General features: G+C 38.8%; 1 protein-coding gene and 1 non-coding gene across 2 annotated transcripts in view; one reads left to right on the top strand and one right to left on the bottom strand.

Annotated features, from left to right (window-relative positions):
- The window catches only part of Rad23b (RAD23 homolog B, nucleotide excision repair protein), a 45,310-nt gene that overhangs the window by 11,984 nt on the left and 14,574 nt on the right, over positions 1 to 18,752 (bottom strand). The window contains exons 2-4 of the mRNA XM_036179323.1: positions 12,799 to 12,880; positions 10,997 to 11,076; positions 6,011 to 6,279 (exon numbers count right to left, since the gene is read on the bottom strand). Of these exons, the coding sequence (XP_036035216.1) occupies positions 6,011 to 6,279; positions 10,997 to 11,076; positions 12,799 to 12,880 (431 nt within the window). The remainder of the gene's footprint in view (positions 1 to 6,010; positions 6,280 to 10,996; positions 11,077 to 12,798; positions 12,881 to 18,752) is intronic.
- Positions 2,803 to 2,886, top strand: Trnat-agu. Its single transcript has one exon. It is a non-coding gene; the product is annotated as a tRNA-Thr (tRNA).

The raw sequence follows: 18,752 nt of genomic DNA, 5'->3' as shown, positions 1-18,752 counted from the left end.
AAAACAACAACAACAAAAAAAAGATCTCGCATATACTCCAAGTATTGTAGGCACAGTTACTGCTAGTAACATATGCAGAAAAATACCCAGCACCATAACACCCATTACCATTATCAAACTAAAACAATACTGTGGCATAATGTTTAGAGTTTCTTAAAATAGTAAGCATAAGCCGGGCATTGGTGGTGCACGCCTTTAATCTCAGCACTAGGGAGGCAGAGGCAGGTGTATCTCTGTGAGTTCGAGGACAGCCTGGGCTACAGAGTGAGTTCCGGGAAAGGCACAAAGCTACACAGAAAAACCTTGTCTCGAAAAACCAAAAAAAAAAAAAAAAAGGGGGGGGCGGCTGGAGAGATGGCTCAGAGGTTAAGAGCACTGGCTGCTCTTCCAGAGGTCCTGAGTTCAATTCCCAGTAACCATATGGTGTCTCACAACCACCTATAATGAGATCTGGTGCCTTCTTCTGACCTGCAGACATACATGCAGGCAGAACACTGTATACATAATAAATAAATAAATCTTTAAAAAAAAATAGTAAGCATATAAAAGAGGTAAAGTTTCAAAAGAATATATAAAAGTCAAGTACTTCCCTGCCCGAGGTCCTTAACTAGAGACAACCACCAAGCTACCAGTTTTGTTTCTTTTTTTCCATGTGGGTGCTGGGAACTCCAGTCATCTCCAGGATTAGCCAGCGTTCTTCTTTTTCTTTTAAAGATTTATTTATTATTATACAGTGTTCTGCCTGCATGTTTGCCTTTATGTCAGAAGAGGATACAAGATCTCATTACAGATGGTTGCGAGACACCATATGGAGCTAGGAATTGAACTCAAGACCTCTGGAAGAGCAGCCAGGGATCTTAACCACTGAGCCACCTCTCCAGCCCCACCAGTTTCTATTTTAAGGAATAATTATGCCTTAGTTTTGTTTGCATGAGGTTTCATGTTTATTTTTTATATTACCCAGGCTGGATTTGAACTCATGATCTTCCTGGCTCAGCCTCCCAAGTGCTGGGATTATAATCATGTACCTTCACACATACCCCACTCCTTATCACTTTCTGTAGTTTAACTTAAAATGTAATCTATGTCAACATGTCTACATCAGTATTTTCCTACAAATTTGTAGTCCATCTAGTGGGCCCAAACATGCTCCACTAAGCTCTACGGTTATTAAGATCCACCTAGGTTGGTTTCTAACATTTATTCTTTGCCTCTAGTTTCTAACTTCATCTTATATGGAATCTTTGTCCTTTAATAACTAATTCTTGATAGTATAGAATGAGAAATGCATGTCTCTCCAGAACCCTCCAGATGATGAAGCATTTACAGAGTATGGCATTATTAATGGATCTTTACATTAAGTTGTACTTAGGTATTTGTCTACAGTGCTGTCTATCCCCTGATCACTTCAGCTAATCGAGCCCTCCAGCTAATGAGAGCTAATCAAATGTTTAGTCACTACTGTGTGTAATACAGTACTCTCTTCTGCAATAATTTGTACAAATTTTTAATGTTATTTTAAAAATAAATCCCTTTAGGGGTTGGGGATTTAGTTCAGTGGTAGAGCGCTTGCCTAGCAAGCACAAGGCCCTGGGTTCAATCCTCAGCGCGCACGCGCGCGCACACACACACACACACACACACACACACACAAACACACACAAAAATCCCTTTAAGCACTTAAAACTATGGTGTACTTTAAACACCATTCCTCATTCTTGATTGTCTCCCCACTTCTCCTTCCTAAACCAGGGACAACCACTCCTCACTGAGTATATCAGACCATCACCACATTTTCCCTATACATTGAAAGGCATGTCCAGACACCAGGGAGATATAATAAAAATCACAAGACACGCTCACAGAAATGTAAACCCTGCTTTGTAGCGCTTAGCTTCTGCTTCAGGCTTATGTTGTTCTATAGCCTCTGCCACACAGTGAAAAGTTCCGACTGGGTGTGGCAACAGTGCTGCAGTCAGCACTCAGTAGGTCTGCTCCAAGTTCAATGACAGCATTGGTAAGACAGAATCTGGGCTGACTCAAATGTGTCCTTGACAAAACAATACTGACCTCACAAAGCACACATGCAGTTTCATTCCTTTTTTTGAGATTTAATGTATTTTGTCTACATGTATGTCTATGTAGCACACATCTGCCTGATGCCTGCAGAAGCCAGAAGAGGGCATCAGATCCCCTGAGACTAGAGTAACAGATGGTTGTGAGCCACCATGTGCTTGTTGGGAAGTGAACCCAGGTCCTCCCCTGCAATATCTCTCCAGCCCACAAGTGCATTTTCTTTATGGCAGTAATCAGCAGCATGATCTGTACTGTTCACAGGTAGCTTACCAAGAACACAAACAAAATGTCTGGCCAGCAGTGATGGAGACGCCTCCAGTATACCTAACACCTAGACACTGAGTTTTGTGCTTTAAGAGGACACATTTATCCTTGAAGTTACATTACTTTGAGAAAAAAAGACTAACTAACTGCATATTTTAGCAATAGAGATTAGCATGGTCCCTGCACAATAATGACACGCAAAATCGTTAAGTGTTCCATAATTTAAAAAGAGACTAAGTAACTAATGTATAAATCCAACTAAGAAGTCTACAGTCAGCCAGACAGTGGCACACACCTTTAGTTCAAGCACTCATGAGGCAGAAGCAGGTGCATATTTGAGTTCAAGGCTAGCCTGGTCTGCATAGTGAGTTCCAAGACAGCTAGAACTACACAGAGAAACTCTGCCTCAAAAAAAAATCCAAACAGAAAAAGTCTACAGTCTGCTCTCCTAGCCATTTAAAATTTTGGGGGCTTGGGGATTTAGCTCAGTGGTAGAGCGCTTGCCTAGTAAGCACAAGGCCCTGGGTTCGATCCTCAGCTCAAAAAAAAAAAAAAAAATGTTCTTTGGCAATTTCATGTGTATTTACTATATTATGACCATATCCACCCATTTGCTCCTATTCACCACAAGCTCATACATGTATAACATACATTTAATGTCTCTTGATCATTTCCACCCAACTCTGCTATTACATATCCCCCAACTTTCCCCCTCCCATCTACCTTCATGTTTATATTTTTACTAAAATCCTTTCTGCACAAGGATGCAAAGGTTTAACCTGATTCTGGTGATCTTCCAGTGTGCAAGAGAACAGAATGCATTCTAGATGTGTATGGGGAGAAAGGGCTTAGGTTAGGCGATGGTGTCACAGATGCTGGAAAAAAAGTGTTCCAGGTTAACACAAGATTTATACTCTCTAAGCTTTATACTATATCTCAACAATGGGCAGGAGATTCTAGACTCTTTCAAAACACAGCTGACTGGGTCAGAAATGGTGTTGCAAGATATTTGATTACACTGTGTAAAAATGTTACTGTGATTGGTTTAATTAAAAAAAAAAAAAAAAAGCTGAACAGTCAATAGCAAGGCAGGAGGTATAGGCAAGACTTCTGGGAGAAAGATGGAGGAGAGAAATCAGAGGTGCCAGGAGACACACAGAGGAAATAGGAGGTAATGGCACGTGGCAGTTCATGGATTAAGGAAATGGGTTAATTTAAGTTATAAAAGCTGGTTAGGAACAAGCCTAAGCTATATGCCAAGCTTTCATAATTAATATGAAATCTCCCTGTCATTATTTGGGAGCTGGCTGGCAGGATTAAAAAAAAAAACAAAAACAAAAACAAAACCCAAAAAAACTCGCTACAAATGCAAGTCACATTTAGGTGCAAAAATGCTAAAGCAAAGGGGTTCCATAACCCATGTCAAACTGTATTCTAAAAACACATAAACCTCCTGGAAGAAGCAATCATAAACTGTTTCAAGCAGTGTGTCATTCTGAGCAGCATGATGAAATACTGTGCTGCCAGCTTCTACCTGAGTCATGAGCCCATCTTTTGCCCATTATTTCCATGCTATATATTCACTTACCTACTGGTCACTTAAGCAGTCTCAATTACCAGAGCCACTGTTAAGGTGTCACAGTATAGTGTTCATGAAACTTTTATTTTAATAATGTCCCCCCAAAATTAAGAGCAGTGATGCTGGGAAATGAAATACGCTGGAGAAGCTTCCCTTAAGTGACTGAATGAAAGTTCTCAATTTAACTAGGGGTGGAGGGGTACAGACTAGCAAGTCTACAGGACCATCAGACATTTTAAGAGAGTACATTCCTAAGACTTATTTTTGGAGACAGCCCTAGCTGCCCTGCAACTGACTATTAGACCAGGCTGGCCTCAAACTCAGAGAGATCTACCTGCTTCTGCCTCCACAGTGCTGGGATTAAAGGTGTGCCTCGTAGACTTGGCTCAAGGCACTTTTTTGCTGCAAACGTAATCTTGCTATGTAGGCCCATTCTGCCTTTGAACTTGCAATTCTTCTGCTTCGGCCTCTGGAGTGCTCTGGTTAGCCATGAACAGCTGGTTCACATTCTAATTTCATTAGTCATTAATCTCTTACTATGCCTAATTTAAATTTATAGATTAAACCTTACCAGGGGCATGTGTATAGAGTTAGTTCCCTTTGTATGATTTCAAGTACCTATTGGACATCTGGAACACATCCCTTATATAAGGGGCAAATCTGTGTGTGTATATATTGCCATGAACACCATAAATATTTCCCATGCTTTCAAATCGTTTCCAATCACTGGCTGTTTTCCACAGTGACTGGTTCTGACTCTAAGGTCACGCAACTTCTACTGGTATTCCAAGTTATACTAAGACACAAAACAGAAATAGCTTAGTGCCAGTTTCAGGTTGGCTGTAATAGAACTCATATTTTAGATAGCACAGGGAATCCCTTCTATGGTTTCCAGCCAAAATTACTATGAATGAAGCATTTGCTTTGGCCCTATCATTATCACTTAAGGAACACGCTCCCCACCCTCCCAAAACCCACGCCACAATCCTGTCAAAAAACTGCTCAATAATCTTCACTGCAATTTCTCCCCAGCCCTCTCATTTGACTGACCAGGTTTCAGTCAGGAGTAGTGACTTTGGTAAAATGAGGAAGAAGCTCTGGCTAGGTGGCTATAGCTAAGAGTCTTCTAGGAAAGCTGCAGGTGGCAGGCATCTCCTAAAACAGCACTTCTGAATCAATGCGCCCATGTTGTTTCTAGCTGTTGGGTCAACAAAGGGAGTCAGGTCAAACAGCAACTACTGCTGACTCTTACCTAGCAGTCAGTCACTACACACGTGCCACTTTCCACTTAACTTTATATTATCTTAGTATGACCTCCATTTTGTAGATGAGGAAAATACCAAAAGATTGTAATTACTTTTCTTAAATTATCAGAGCTAACAAATGTCAGAAGGAAATACAATGCAATACAGCAACTGAATTATTTATTGATATGAAAGGATGCTTATGTTATATATATAAAACAATGGCCACAAACAATCACAACAAATAAAAATGATTGGCTGCCAATATTATTTTATATTATTCTTTTTGTAACTTATATATCTTAAACATCTCTATTCAAAATGAGAAGAAGTTTTTCAATACGTCTTTTTTAAGAATGAGAAATATAGAAATCTGTATGATGGAATATATGCCTTTATTATTAATAGTAAACTATCAAAATAGACAGAAGCCAGCTGGAAGAACTCAGTCGATAAAGGTCCTGCCATGCAAGCTTAAGAACCTAATGTGGAATCTCCAGAAGCCATGTCAAAGCAGGGTCAGTGGCATGCTCCTGTAACTCCAGCACTATGAGGGTGATTGATAAGTGGTGGATCCCAAAGGTTCACAGGACAAGCCTAGCCAAACTGGCAAGCTCTGGATTCAAAGATCCTGTCTCAAATAAATAGGGTGGAGAGCTATAGAGGAAGACACATTATATCAACCGTGTTCTACACAAGCGTGTACATGCACATACAAACATGAAAAACAGATATAAGCATAATTCAGTCAGAGTCACTTAGAAATTAAAATGTACCCTAGTTTGATTTTTAAGCATTCAAAAATATAACTACTTTGTGATGTAATTTCTTAAAATGTAGTCCTTACCTGTCAGCTGGTGCTGGGCTAGTAACCACTGGTGACTGTGCTGGCTTTTCTGCAGGTTTCTCAGGCTGAGTTGCAGTAGCAGGTGTGGGTTCAGAAGATGCTGGAGTTGAGGCTGGAGTAGTAGAGGCAGGTGTGGAAGTGGGAGCTGAAGCAGGGGTGGGGGCTGGAGCCTGCGCCACAACTGTTGCTGTGGAGGAGCTGACTGCAGTAGTGGTGGGAGCATTCGACTGCTGAGTTGTCGCTGGCACTGGTGCTGGCACTGCTTTGGGCTGCATGTGTTAAAACACAAAGTAAATAGAAAGCATTATGTGATCACTCATTGGACTATGACAGCAATAAGAACAGCCTAATAACCAGTAACCTAAACATAATTTTGCAACTGGATCATAAACGATCAACATTAGCAAATAAAAGCACTTCACTACTCCTCAAAGTTCCTAAGATAATTTACATTATCTTAGCTATCAAGTGCAATTAACATTAGACTCATCACAATCCTTACATTTCAATATGAAAAAAAGAACACAAGGAAAGCACGGTCTTAAATATAGAATACACATACTCCAAAGAACCATATAGTTTTCTACAAAGCTTTACTTATGCACCTTGCTTATAACTTTGAAGACTGTATTGCCACTTAAAAGCATTATCAAAATAACTTTTAGCACTGAAGTGTAAGTAGATTGTCTAAGAACATACCAAATAATCTGCTGTATTTTAGGAGGAAAAGAACTGTTGACTATAAACCAACAGGCATCAAGTACAAAAAGGACTAGAAACACACACACACACACACACACACACACACACACACACACACACACACACACAGGGCAAAACAATGTCTATGCTCAGCACTTCCTTAACTAAAAGAACAGCCATAAAACCTTCCATGCAATAAATTCAATTACATACGCATCAAAGTCATACTGAATTTTACTCTACCAAAACCCTATATTCAGTCTATTCAGTCCCTAATTTTTCAGTATACTTAAGGTAAATATTTTAACGAAAGATGGGTTCAAAACCTCCCACAGTTCCAACTCAATAAGCTACAAAAGCAATGAGCTGAACTGTCTTGCTTAAGCTGAGCTAACCAACTGTTGGGCGAAGCTAACAAAGTAGTGTACTTTAAAACACTGCTAGCATATACCCCCTTTTCTTTTTCTACTTCTTAACTGCAAACAGAACACTGCAAAGATTATTCTGCTTGTATTTTCAGAGAGGGTCTCACTGTCTCAGCTTCCAGAGTGCTAAAGCTATAGGAATGCATTGCCACAGCCACTCCCTGCCACCTCTTAAGATTATTTATTAAGTTTCTAAATCTGCAGTAAACTAAAACTTCACAATAAGTTATTCTGGATAAAATGGAACATCACAAAGATGCAGATTTTAAATTTTGTTTGTTTTTGTTTTTCAAGACAGGATTTCTCCGTGTAGTTTTGGTGCCTGTCTGTACAACAGGTTGGCTTCGAACTCACAGAGATCTGCCTGGCTCTGCTTCCCAAGTGCTGGGATTAAAGGAGTGCACCACCACTACCCAGCCAGATTTTAATTTTAAGCATCAAAATATTACAATAACTAATCTTAATAAAATGTGTATTGGTATATTAAATGTATATTAATGCACTTAGTATTTTCTTTAAGTATTTGTGAGCTTTTTCTGCAAAGAGCTACTTAAATCTAATTACAGAAAGCACCACACCTCTGCTTTTTCAAGGTTTTCTGCTTACTTTGGCTCTTGTAAGACTGACAAGCATCAGGCATCTATTCCTCATAAGTATATATCCACTCCAAGATGGACCTTTTCTGTTTAACTCTTCACTATACTGATGAGAATACTGAAGGAAATACAGCACAACTACCCTAACGTGTGCCTCTCCCAAAGTACTTCATACTTAAAAGTAGTTTCTGGGCAATGGTGGTGGCGCATGCCTTTAACCCCAGCACTCAGTAGACAGAGGCAGGTGGATCTCTGAGTTCAGAGGTCAGCACGGTCTACAGAGTTAGTTCCAGAACAGCCAGAATACAGAGAAACCCTATACCTGGAGGGGGAAAAAAAAAAGTTAAGTTGGTAAATTTGGTTTTTTGTTTTTGTTTTTGTTTTAAATAATTTGGGGAATAAAACAGAAGGAGAAATGCTGTTTTCTTGCATGGCTGTTCTCAACCAAGTGTAACACTTTGAGCAAGGAATTCAATATTGCAAAACCATTGAATCTTTACTAGTTTAAAATTTTTCAAACCTAGCCAGGCGTGATAGAAGAAGCAGGTAGATCTCCAGCACTTTGAGATACATAGCATGTTCTAGAAAAGCCAGAACAGCCAGAGCTAATAGAGACCTTTCTAAAAAGACAAAAACCAAAAATACCTAACACGTATGTCTGCTTTGGCTGCCTTTGGTTTCAGAGTACAAAAATATCTAGTAATTGGAATTTAAAGTATTTTCTTAAAAAAAAAATTAAGTATATTTATTCAGCAACAATGACACATTCTGCTGGGTGGCGCACTCCTTTAATCCCAGCACTCAGGAGGCAGAGCCAGGCAGATCTCTATGAGTTCAAGGCCAGCCTGGTTTATAGAGCGAGATCCAGGACAGGCACCAAAACTACACAGAAACCCTGTCTGGGGGAAAAAAAAAAGATAAACATTTTAGAGTAATAATAGTGAGAAAAATAATAGTTTCTCAGTGTTTTCAAATTCCTGGAATGTTACTCTTTGAGTTTCAGGGATAATAAATCAATATTCCCAGGAATTCTAAGAAATTTCAAACATATGATTACCTTAAACATACTTTTAACAATCTGCACTCTCTATTACTCAGTAGCCAAAACTCATGTTTAAAGAATAAAACACACCAAGTTTAGCAGTGCTTGCAAAGAAATATAGCCTAAGGAATTTTCAAACAATGAAAAGGAAAATTTCTCATCTCCCAGTAAGGTAACAGCCCCTCAACAGAATCACATGGGAACACTGCTCATTTAGGAACCTATTTTGTATTGAAAATGTTATACTTTGTGCGAGCAGAGGACTCAGTATGTATATAAGCTAATTCATATGAATCTTTATCTTTTTTATTACCTTTCATGTTCTGTCTCATGCTAACTATACTTACATGTATGTTTACATATACAAATGTGTACATTAAAGACTGTCATCAATGAAGGAGAACATGCATTTTTTTTCTTTTTTGAGACTGAGTTACCTCATGTAATGTACTCTAAGTCTATTTTCCTGAAAATTTTGTGATTTCATTATTATTTAGAATGAGTGACATTCCATTTTATATGTACCAGATTGTCATCATCCATTTCACTTCCTACTACTATTATTATTTGGTAACTTTAGGGAAAGCCCACTTATTCCACTTCTAGTCTTTGATTAGTCAACTCCAAGCACCCACTTAAACTTACTTTCACTATTACAAAGAGTGCTTGCTATGTTTGTTCCCCCTGAACTCGGGCAATTGAACTAAAGTCTTCTGTTGTTGTTTTGAGATGGTCTTACTACATATAGCTTTGGGTGACCTGGAACTCAATCTGACTGCCTCTGTCTCCAAAGTGCTGGGATTCAAGGTGTGTATCACCACACCTGGCACAAACCCTAAAGTCTTATGATAAACCAATACGAAAAGGGTAGAAATTAAATGTGACTGTGGTACTGGCAGTAGGGCCTTTTAGATTAGGTTACAGCAGAGCCTCCATGAATAATTCTGGTGGCTTCATAAGGACAGAAGAAAAACTACACATTGATAGAAATATACATACACACACACACACACACACACACACACACACACACACACACACACATATATATATATTTCCACCACAACAATCCAGCTACAAGAGGTCCTAGTGTGGTCTTCACCATGCTGTGTGGACTTCCATCCTCCAAAATTCTGTCTGGGCTAATAATAACTCTTTTTCTACTTTACACTTCTGTCTTGGATATTACAGCAATGAAAAGATGACTGCTGTATACACTGCTCTTTCTGAGGTTATGTATCTTCAAATAAGCAAGACTACAAAGCAGTCTCTTTAAGAATCCATGCTTAAGCTCTTGCTGTAAATGTGTACAGGCAGGAATGTGGAGGCCAGAGGGCAGATGTGATCTCTCAAAGGCCTGCTACCTCTTATAAAAACAAACAAACAAACAAACCAAAAAACCTTTTATTGGCCTGGAGCTCACCAAGCAGGCTAGACTAGAAGGCCAGTGAGTGGCAGGCTATGCGTGTCTCTGCCTGCCAGTGTTGAGCTGCCAGTAATGTGACAATATCCTTTCAATGAAGGCTCTGGAGCTAGAAACCAGAACCCAGGCTCCCAAGGTAAGCAAGCACCTTACTGCCTGAGCTTTTACCCCAGCCCTCATGCTCTATTGGGGGAGGGTTTACCTTATTACTTTCATAAATTGCCCAATATATTTCAACATCATTAAAACAAAACAGTTTTTACTTAAGAGATACTAAAAAAAAAAAAAAAAAATCATTCCATCATTTCTTTAGTTGACTTTTCCTTTTTTTCCCTAAAACTCATCTCTTCACGGAAAACTGAACTTGCATTCATGTTTTTGCCCTGAGTTTGTCAGGTCTAACATATGTACCTGAAGGGCTACATACTAAAAGCTACAGAATGAAAGACATTGATTGCTAACCATATTTTTAAATAATCACATGGTGACTTAACTACTCTAGCACCTCTTTAAAGCAGAGTGAACATAGATCAAGGAAAAGTGATAAAGAACTCTTCAGGGGCTTCAAGGGAGAAATGTCCTTTTAAAAATGAGAGACATTGTTTTATCTTAAAGATGACTTTAGAACTACAGATATCTAACTATTACCTTTACAGGAGACCACAGTAAATCTCCCTACATCTGAAAAGCAGTTAAGTACACCAGGCTCTTTATTACATGTGCTGTGCTACAGAAGTGCACACACTGTGCTTCTGAGATGATTCAAGGCATAACGACACAGTGGGAGGTGAAACTTACTTTTGTCACCATGACCACCACAAAGTTTTTCTCATCAATTTTGTATTCTTTGAGAGCAGTATCATCACTGAGGATTTTGCCTAATAATTCAGGGGAGAAAATGTTATTTAAAAACACATTTAAAAACCTCTTAATTTATCAGCAACATTAATTCTATTAAGTAAAACCTCTAACAAAAACTTTGGCAACCTGCTAATATAAATATAAATGGACATGTACTACTTTAAAAACATAAACACCTGATTGATTTGTTTTCTTATTTATTAGCTGTGTCTATTTGAATTCTGCCCTGAAAACAGGGAAACCATAAAGACAAAGAAAATTAAACATTTTCAATTGCCTGGTCATCCTTTTGAAAATAAAGTGTATTTTTTTTTTCTGATGGAAAAAAGGGATAAGCAACTTCCTATTCAAAATACCAAACACTTGATGAATCAGAAATGTTCCAATGTTTTAGAAGTAAAATTATAATAAACAAGCCAGGTGAACAAAACCTTTCAGAAACACAGCATAGCACACAAGAAAGGGGAAGAATTGTAGAACTCAGTAAGCACACTGCAGAAGACCAAGGCAACGCCTGCAACGCTCAGGTCAGGACTCCTGGATGGTTCCTTTCCCTTGAATTTAGTCCTTCATTCTAAAAAAGCCATTGCCTAAAAATATCAATACAAATTGCACAAAAAGGAATGGGAATGAGACAAGAGGCTATACACCAAAAATTATAGTTTATCCCTTTGTTCTGGCGTCTGAATTCTGACCAACAACAATGGGGTTAGATCAGAGAACTATCAGTCACTCTAAACTGTCTCTTTCCTAAGGAGGAAACAGTATGCCCATCACAGTGATGCACACCCAGCACCTCCCAAATGATCCCGGCACTTGGGAGACAGAGGCAGACAGAACTCCATTAGTTCTAGGCCAGCCTGGTCTCCATAGTAAGTTTCAGGACAGCAAGGGCTACAGAGTAACTGAGACTCTGTTTCAAAAAAACAAAACAAAACAAAAACAACAACAAAAAAAGGGAGAGGGAGGGAGGGAGAGAGAGAGGGAAAGAGAGAGAGACAGAGAGAGAGAGAGAGAGAGAGAGAGAGAGAGAGAGAGAGAAACCAAAGGCAATACTACAGAGCTCCACAGAAGGAAAAGAACAGGCTAACACCCCATTTCACTAACACCTACGAGAACAGTGTTTAGTAGTTCCTTCAATGGAACAGATGAGTTTTTCTCTACTAAACTTTGCCATCGAGTCTATTTTTAACATATTTTCCTAGGCATCAGTGAGGCTAATTAAATTTGCAAGCTCCTAGTCATACTCTTGGGTACTTTCTTATTGGAGCCTCTTTTCCTTATCGATTTCAAAGTACTCTATATAATTGTATTTTAATTCTTTTTTGGGGAAGGGATCCTATCATGAAGGTCTTTTGATATATGAAACAAAACAAGCCTTCATTCTTCAACTTGGGTAGGTAGTTTAGAAAGACACCAAAGTTTTCTTTGACAGAAACGATTTCATACACATTAGTCAACTAGTACACAAGTTCTTAATAGACTGAAAGCAATGATGTTCAGTTTATGAATGACACAGAAGTCAGTCACAGTACTCACAGACTAAGTAACATCACTCCATAGACACAGGAGGCAAATGTGCAGAGAAGACATCAAACCATAATTAAAAAACTGCTTCTATAAAATCATGTTTCTGACAAAGTCAATTTGAAAATACTGTAATTTCTAAGGTAACATTTCTAAAACTAGAACATCAAATATGCAAGAGATGGCAATTAATTTCAGAATTGAATTCATACCTGCATAGATTAACTTCTGACCTGCTACTGGAAAGGCATCTTTGCCCTTTTCAGATTCAATCTTCTCTTTCAGTGCCTTTACCTATAGGAAAAGTTAAAAAGAAAATTAAGCCTAAACAGAAAAATTACAATATATGCTGAAAACAGAACAAAAGATAAAAATTCTAATATATTTTAATTAGTGTAGGGGCTAGAGAGATAGCTCAGTGGCTAAGAGCCACTGCCTGTTCTTCCAGAGGACTGAGAGGTTCAATTCCCAGCACCCACATGGCAGCTCACATTTTAATTAGTGCTTCAAGCACTTCAAAGATCTTGTCTTCCCAACATTTTATTCAAAGACCCGTCCTGCATTATTAGGTGCCTCTGGCATGAACTTTCTATCATGTTACACACACACAGACCTAAAGCATGCATGATGCCTGAATTCAATCCCCAGTACCACAGACAAACATCGAGCAAAAATAGTCATTTTTTTATTTAGCCAATTTAAAATAAAAATTTAAAAATTCTAACATTTTGTTTCATAAAATTTAGAGCGTATTACTTAGATTAGGAAAGGTCGGGGTTGGGGATTTAGCTCAGTGGTAGAGCGCTTGCCTAGCAAGCACAAGGCCCTGTGTTCGATCCTCAGCTAAAAAAAAAAAGTTCTTGGACCAGGCATGGTAGTACATGCCTTTAATCCCTGTACGCCCAGGCAGAGGCAGGTGGATCTCTGAGTTCAAGGCCAGCCTAGCCTACAAAGCAAATTCCCAGGACAGTCCTGGGCTATTACAGAGAACCCTCTAGACAAAACAAATGTCTTCTTGCAGGACATAATGGCACACACAGCACTTTGGAGGCAGGTGGTTCTCTAGGGAGCTTGACCTGGCTAGCTTCATGTCAACTTATCACAAGCTAGAATTATCTGAAATGAGGGAATTTCAATTGAGAAATATTTCCATAGGCATTCCTGCTGGGGGAGGAACCAGGCCCTTCTGGGCAGGTTCTGTAAGAAAGCAGTCTGAGCAAGCCAAGGAGAGCAAGCCAGCAAGCAGCACCCTCCTTCACCTCTGCATCATCAGCTCCTGCCTCCAGGTTCCTTCCTGTTTTGAGTTCCTGTTCTCTCTTCCTTAAATAATGGACTACAATGTGGAAGTGCAAGTCAAATTTATAAACTTTTTCCTCCCCAGCTTGCTTTTGGTCATATTCATCACAACAACAAAAACCCTAAGACAGAGCTCAAGCTTGCTCTGCACAGTAGTTCCAGATCAGCTACAGTTGCATAATAAAGCCCTTCCTTTAAAAAAAAAAAAAAAAAAAATTTTTTTTTTGAAAAAGCCATCTGGGGCCAGTAAAATTTATCCTAGAGCCCACTGTCCACTGCTGACCCCATTACTTGTAGAACTGATGCTCCTATCTGGGTTAAGCAATGACCTTTAAACGCGAAAAGAATTGTAATTGCTACCTGTCTGGTGGGAGTAAAAAAAAAAAAAAAACTCAAATATTGGGCATATAAAGCCCCCCACCAGCCCTTAAATCACCCCAATATTTTGTATTTAGGAAAATCATACAGACTGTTACAAGACCTTAAGAAACTAAATAAAATTTATTAAAGACTGGCTTGCCCTCTTCAACGGCCATCTCTATATATACATACATATTGCAATACATTTATTACACGGATGATATATCAAGCTAAAACTTATGAGCCTATAGATTGTCAGGTAAGTCTACAGGATATACTTATACTTTCTTATGCCTAACAATTAAAATTCTCTCCCTATGAAAGCTCACCCATAAGGCCTATGTCCTTGTAACTTATGACTATAAAATACTCCATTTATTTCACTTTTCCAATATTAAGAATGCCTACAGTTCATATATGGACAGTGGCCTTACATATAAGTCTTTAAAACCTTCTCACTGATGTTCTCAAAGGTCCTAATGTTTTCGTAACGTCTAATAGAAGATATGCTTCCATGTTTCACAGGGCACTAACCCACCTTTATGAATCCTGGATTGCCTGGCCATGCCATATACTAGGCTGCTGCAGGACAGAGGCATTCTATAGCTGCCAGCTTAATTACAGGCTGTTAGTTACTCATAGATTGTTTATATTGAGCTTCGACTTTATGAACAAATGAACACAATTCCAGGTGATGAACTCTGTTTATCAATGATATCAAACTTATAGGAATGATTATAAATAATAATTCCATTCCAAACGTATTTTATTAATTCTGATCCAAAATAAACAAGATACATATATGAATGAAACATTTCCGATTTCATTCTCTGGCTATCCTGTTGTTTTATTAAGACTCCAAGAGGGACTGGAGGGATGGCTCAGAGGTTAACACTGGCAGCTCTTCCAGAGACACTGAGTTAAATTTCCAGCACCCACATGGTAGCTCACAACCATCTGTAATGAGATCTGGTGCCCTCTTCTGGCCTGCAGGCATACACTCCTGCAGAACACTGTGTGCATAATAATTCTCCAAGATTGATTTATTTTTATTATGTACACAGAAGAAGGCACCAGATCTCATTACAGGTGGTTGTGAGCCACCATGGTGGTGCTGGGAATTGAACTCAGGACCTCTGGAAGGGCAGTTGGTGCTCTTAACCTCTAAGCCATCTCTCCAGCCCCCTGTGTGCATAATAAATAAATACATCGCTAAAAAGAAAGATCCCAAGGATTCATAATTTTGTTCTGACAAAATTCACCACTGTTATGTTGCTAATATGTCTAAAAATTTTTTTTTGTCTTTTAAGAAGGTTCTTATAAGCTTTAGGAGATAAAAAAATTCACCAACACTCACAAGCCAAGGACCACTCACAAGCCAAGACAGACAGACCAGGAGAAACATAACCTGACTTCAGTTTGTATCTCCCACTTACATTTTTTTTTCTTCTCCAGGGAGAGGGGAACCTTCCCTCTCCCTGGACTAAAACCCCCTTCTCTCATCTGCTAACCATGCATCTAATATTCCACATGTAAAGTTTCTTCTTTAAAACTCATCTTTAAAAAACTCCTCACCTGCATGTTTTACCATTTTTAATACCTATGTTTATTCCTAGCAGAAATTCTAATCATCTAAAGAGTTACAGGTTGTCACCCTCTGGACCATGGACATGCTGTCTAGCTACAGGTCCTCCTCCAGCTCACCATGGATGTACTGTCCAGTTCAAGCCTGCACCCCACCTTCCAGCCCACGGAACAAGAAATCCTGCTACACACATCTCACAGAGCCTAAAATAGCCTGCACTTCCTGGGTTTCCACTGCGTTCCAGCCTTCAAGACCCTCAGCTTCACCTCCATATCAGCAGGAAGTAACTTTGTCACCCATTTTTCTGAAATGAACTCTCCAGCCCAGGGACTAGTCTGCCCTTAAAAAATGTTCTATTATTAATTATATACATTCTATCCTGAAATATATGCACTATCAGATATTTCTCCATGTACTTTTTCACAATTGTTTTGTATGTAAGTCTTGCTGTATATACCCTGACACAAGTTATTACTGTCCTCTCATAGCTTATGGTTTAATACTGCATTGATTACAAATTTCTATTAGGTAAGCTGCAGCTGCAGCCTTGGTCCCACAGATAATTCAGGTAACTTTATCTAACTTTATCCTCCTTAAAATACAGTCTAGTCAAACTCATACCACTACCAGAGATTAATAAATAGTCAATGTTCCAAACTAACCATCTGGTTTTTTTTTTTTTTCAGACAAGGTTTCTCTGTGTAGGTTTGCGCCTTTCCTGAAACTCTCTTTGGAGACCAGGCTGGCCTCAAACTCACAGAGATCTGCCTGCCTCTGCCTCCCAAGTGCTAGGATTAAAGGCATGCACCACCATCACCCTCTAAACATTTCTTTTTGATAAGTCAGAATCATAGTACTTAGACACATTTAATCATATTATGATATACTAGCTAATGATAGATTTTTATGTTATTCCTCTGCACCCCTTCTTGGGACAGAGATATTTTAATTATATACAAATGTAGCTATCAGATGGTTAAACTAATTCTCAGCTTGTCATCTATGTAGATTATTGATTATAAATATATTTTATAGATGATAAGTATATATTACTGATACAAATATTGATCATATCAGTATTTACTGGCCATTACTTATCATTTATTTCACTCATCTCCAAACTCAATATTTATCCACATCATTCATTGCCCTAGAGAGAATTAAACTTTCCTTTTTTACTATACAAGAAAACGATAAAGAAATTCAGTTGTGTATTAAAGCTATACTTTGACCAGGCAAGGGTCTGTCAAAAGGCAAGCCATTTATTTGGTGCTAACCAGTTTTTTGATATTTCAGCTGTCTTCTGCTATGAAATCCTTGCGTGCCAAAGTATTTCCAGACCATTTGGCTAACAGGTCAGCTCCCCAGATCTGCTGAACTTCCCTGCTGGAGCCAGTACTTGGATAAGGTCACATAGGCAGGTCACCTAGGCAAAGACAAGCTGGCAGGAGATGCATAGCTCTGTTTCTTGTGCAAATAAACCTCAGAGCATCGCCTGGCCCTGAGGCCTAGAGGCTCCCCAGAGCAACTGACTGAGAGAAGAGGTTTTCACATATCAAAGTGGAAGGTAGGGTGGAGGAACATTCCTGAGGAGGCCATAGAGAGAAGATAGGCATTTTTCTGCAGAGAAGAGACAGAACGGCATGGCAATAGAAAAAAGAGGAAGACGAATTCCTTACAAACCGTATGGCCGTGGCAGGCTGCTTGCTATCTAGTTCTTCTATCTTAAAGTAACCCATTCCTATTAGTCTATAAGTTGCCATGTGACTCCTGGCTTACCTGTACATCTTGCTTGTCATGGTGGCAGCTGGCAGTGTCTCTCTGCCTCAGCCTTCCACTTCCCAGAATTCTCTTCTCTGCTTGTCCTGCCTATACTTCCTGCCTGGCTATTGGCCAATCAGCGTTTTATTTATTAACCACTCAGAGCAACACAGCTGACATACAGACCATCCCACAGCACTTCTCCCTTTTTTTTCAAAAAGGAAGGTTTTAACTTTCACATAACAAAACAATTACCAAGCAAGAATTACAGTTATAATATCTAGTCTATTTATAATAACTAGTCTAAATGCCAGTCCTAAGAACTCATTAAAAAAATAACTAGTCTATTTGGCAAAATTAAAGACGATATTCTATCTATCTTATATTTGTGAGTCTAAGGTTTCATATCTAACTTCTTTTATCATAACTAAGGAAAATTATAACTATCTCTAGTCTTTAACTACATCAAAGAACTCAGAAGGATATAATACTACCTGAGAAATGGGAGGATGCAAGCAACTTTCCGGAGTCTTGCAAGAGTACACAGAGACAACTGGCTGTTTCTGTCAACTCATGTTTTTTTGGAAGCTGCTTTCATGCACTTCCTGTTATTTTTTATTAGGTAATATTATTTCCTTCTTAGGTCTCTGAAGGAGTTGAAGATCAGTTAGTTATAGTTTTCCTTTAAGAATTTCAGAAAAGAAACTCACTAAGAGGTGTAAATGTATAAACTTGAAAGACATTATAAGACAGTTCTGTTAGTAATATAAGTTAGGATAGAAAGTGAATCAGGGAACAGTATGGACTTACCAAAATAGGATAGATAATGGAATTATTTTCTCTGAATTTGTCAAATACAAATGGAGTCTATAGATTGTCAGGTAAGTCTACAGGATATACTTATACCTTCTTATGCCTAACAATTACAAATTCTCTCCCTATAAGCTCACCCATAAGGCCTATGTCCTTATGATTTATGACTATAAAATAATGTACCCTTTATTTCACTTTTCAATATTAGGAATGCCTACAGCTCATCTATGGACAGTGGCCTTACACATACCCCAAGAGCTCCTAAGAAATGGTGCTTATTTTTTCATATCTCCCACCAAAGGCACTCTTTGCGAGAGTAGACAGAGACAGCTGGCTTTCTGTCAACTCACA

The sequence above is a fragment of the Onychomys torridus genome, chromosome 2 (assembly GCF_903995425.1).
Source record: "Onychomys torridus chromosome 2, mOncTor1.1, whole genome shotgun sequence".
In the NCBI taxonomy this organism is placed as follows: domain Eukaryota; kingdom Metazoa; phylum Chordata; class Mammalia; order Rodentia; family Cricetidae; genus Onychomys; species Onychomys torridus.
Note: the sequence above shows the minus strand (reverse complement) of the source record. Positions and strands in the feature narration are given on the sequence as shown.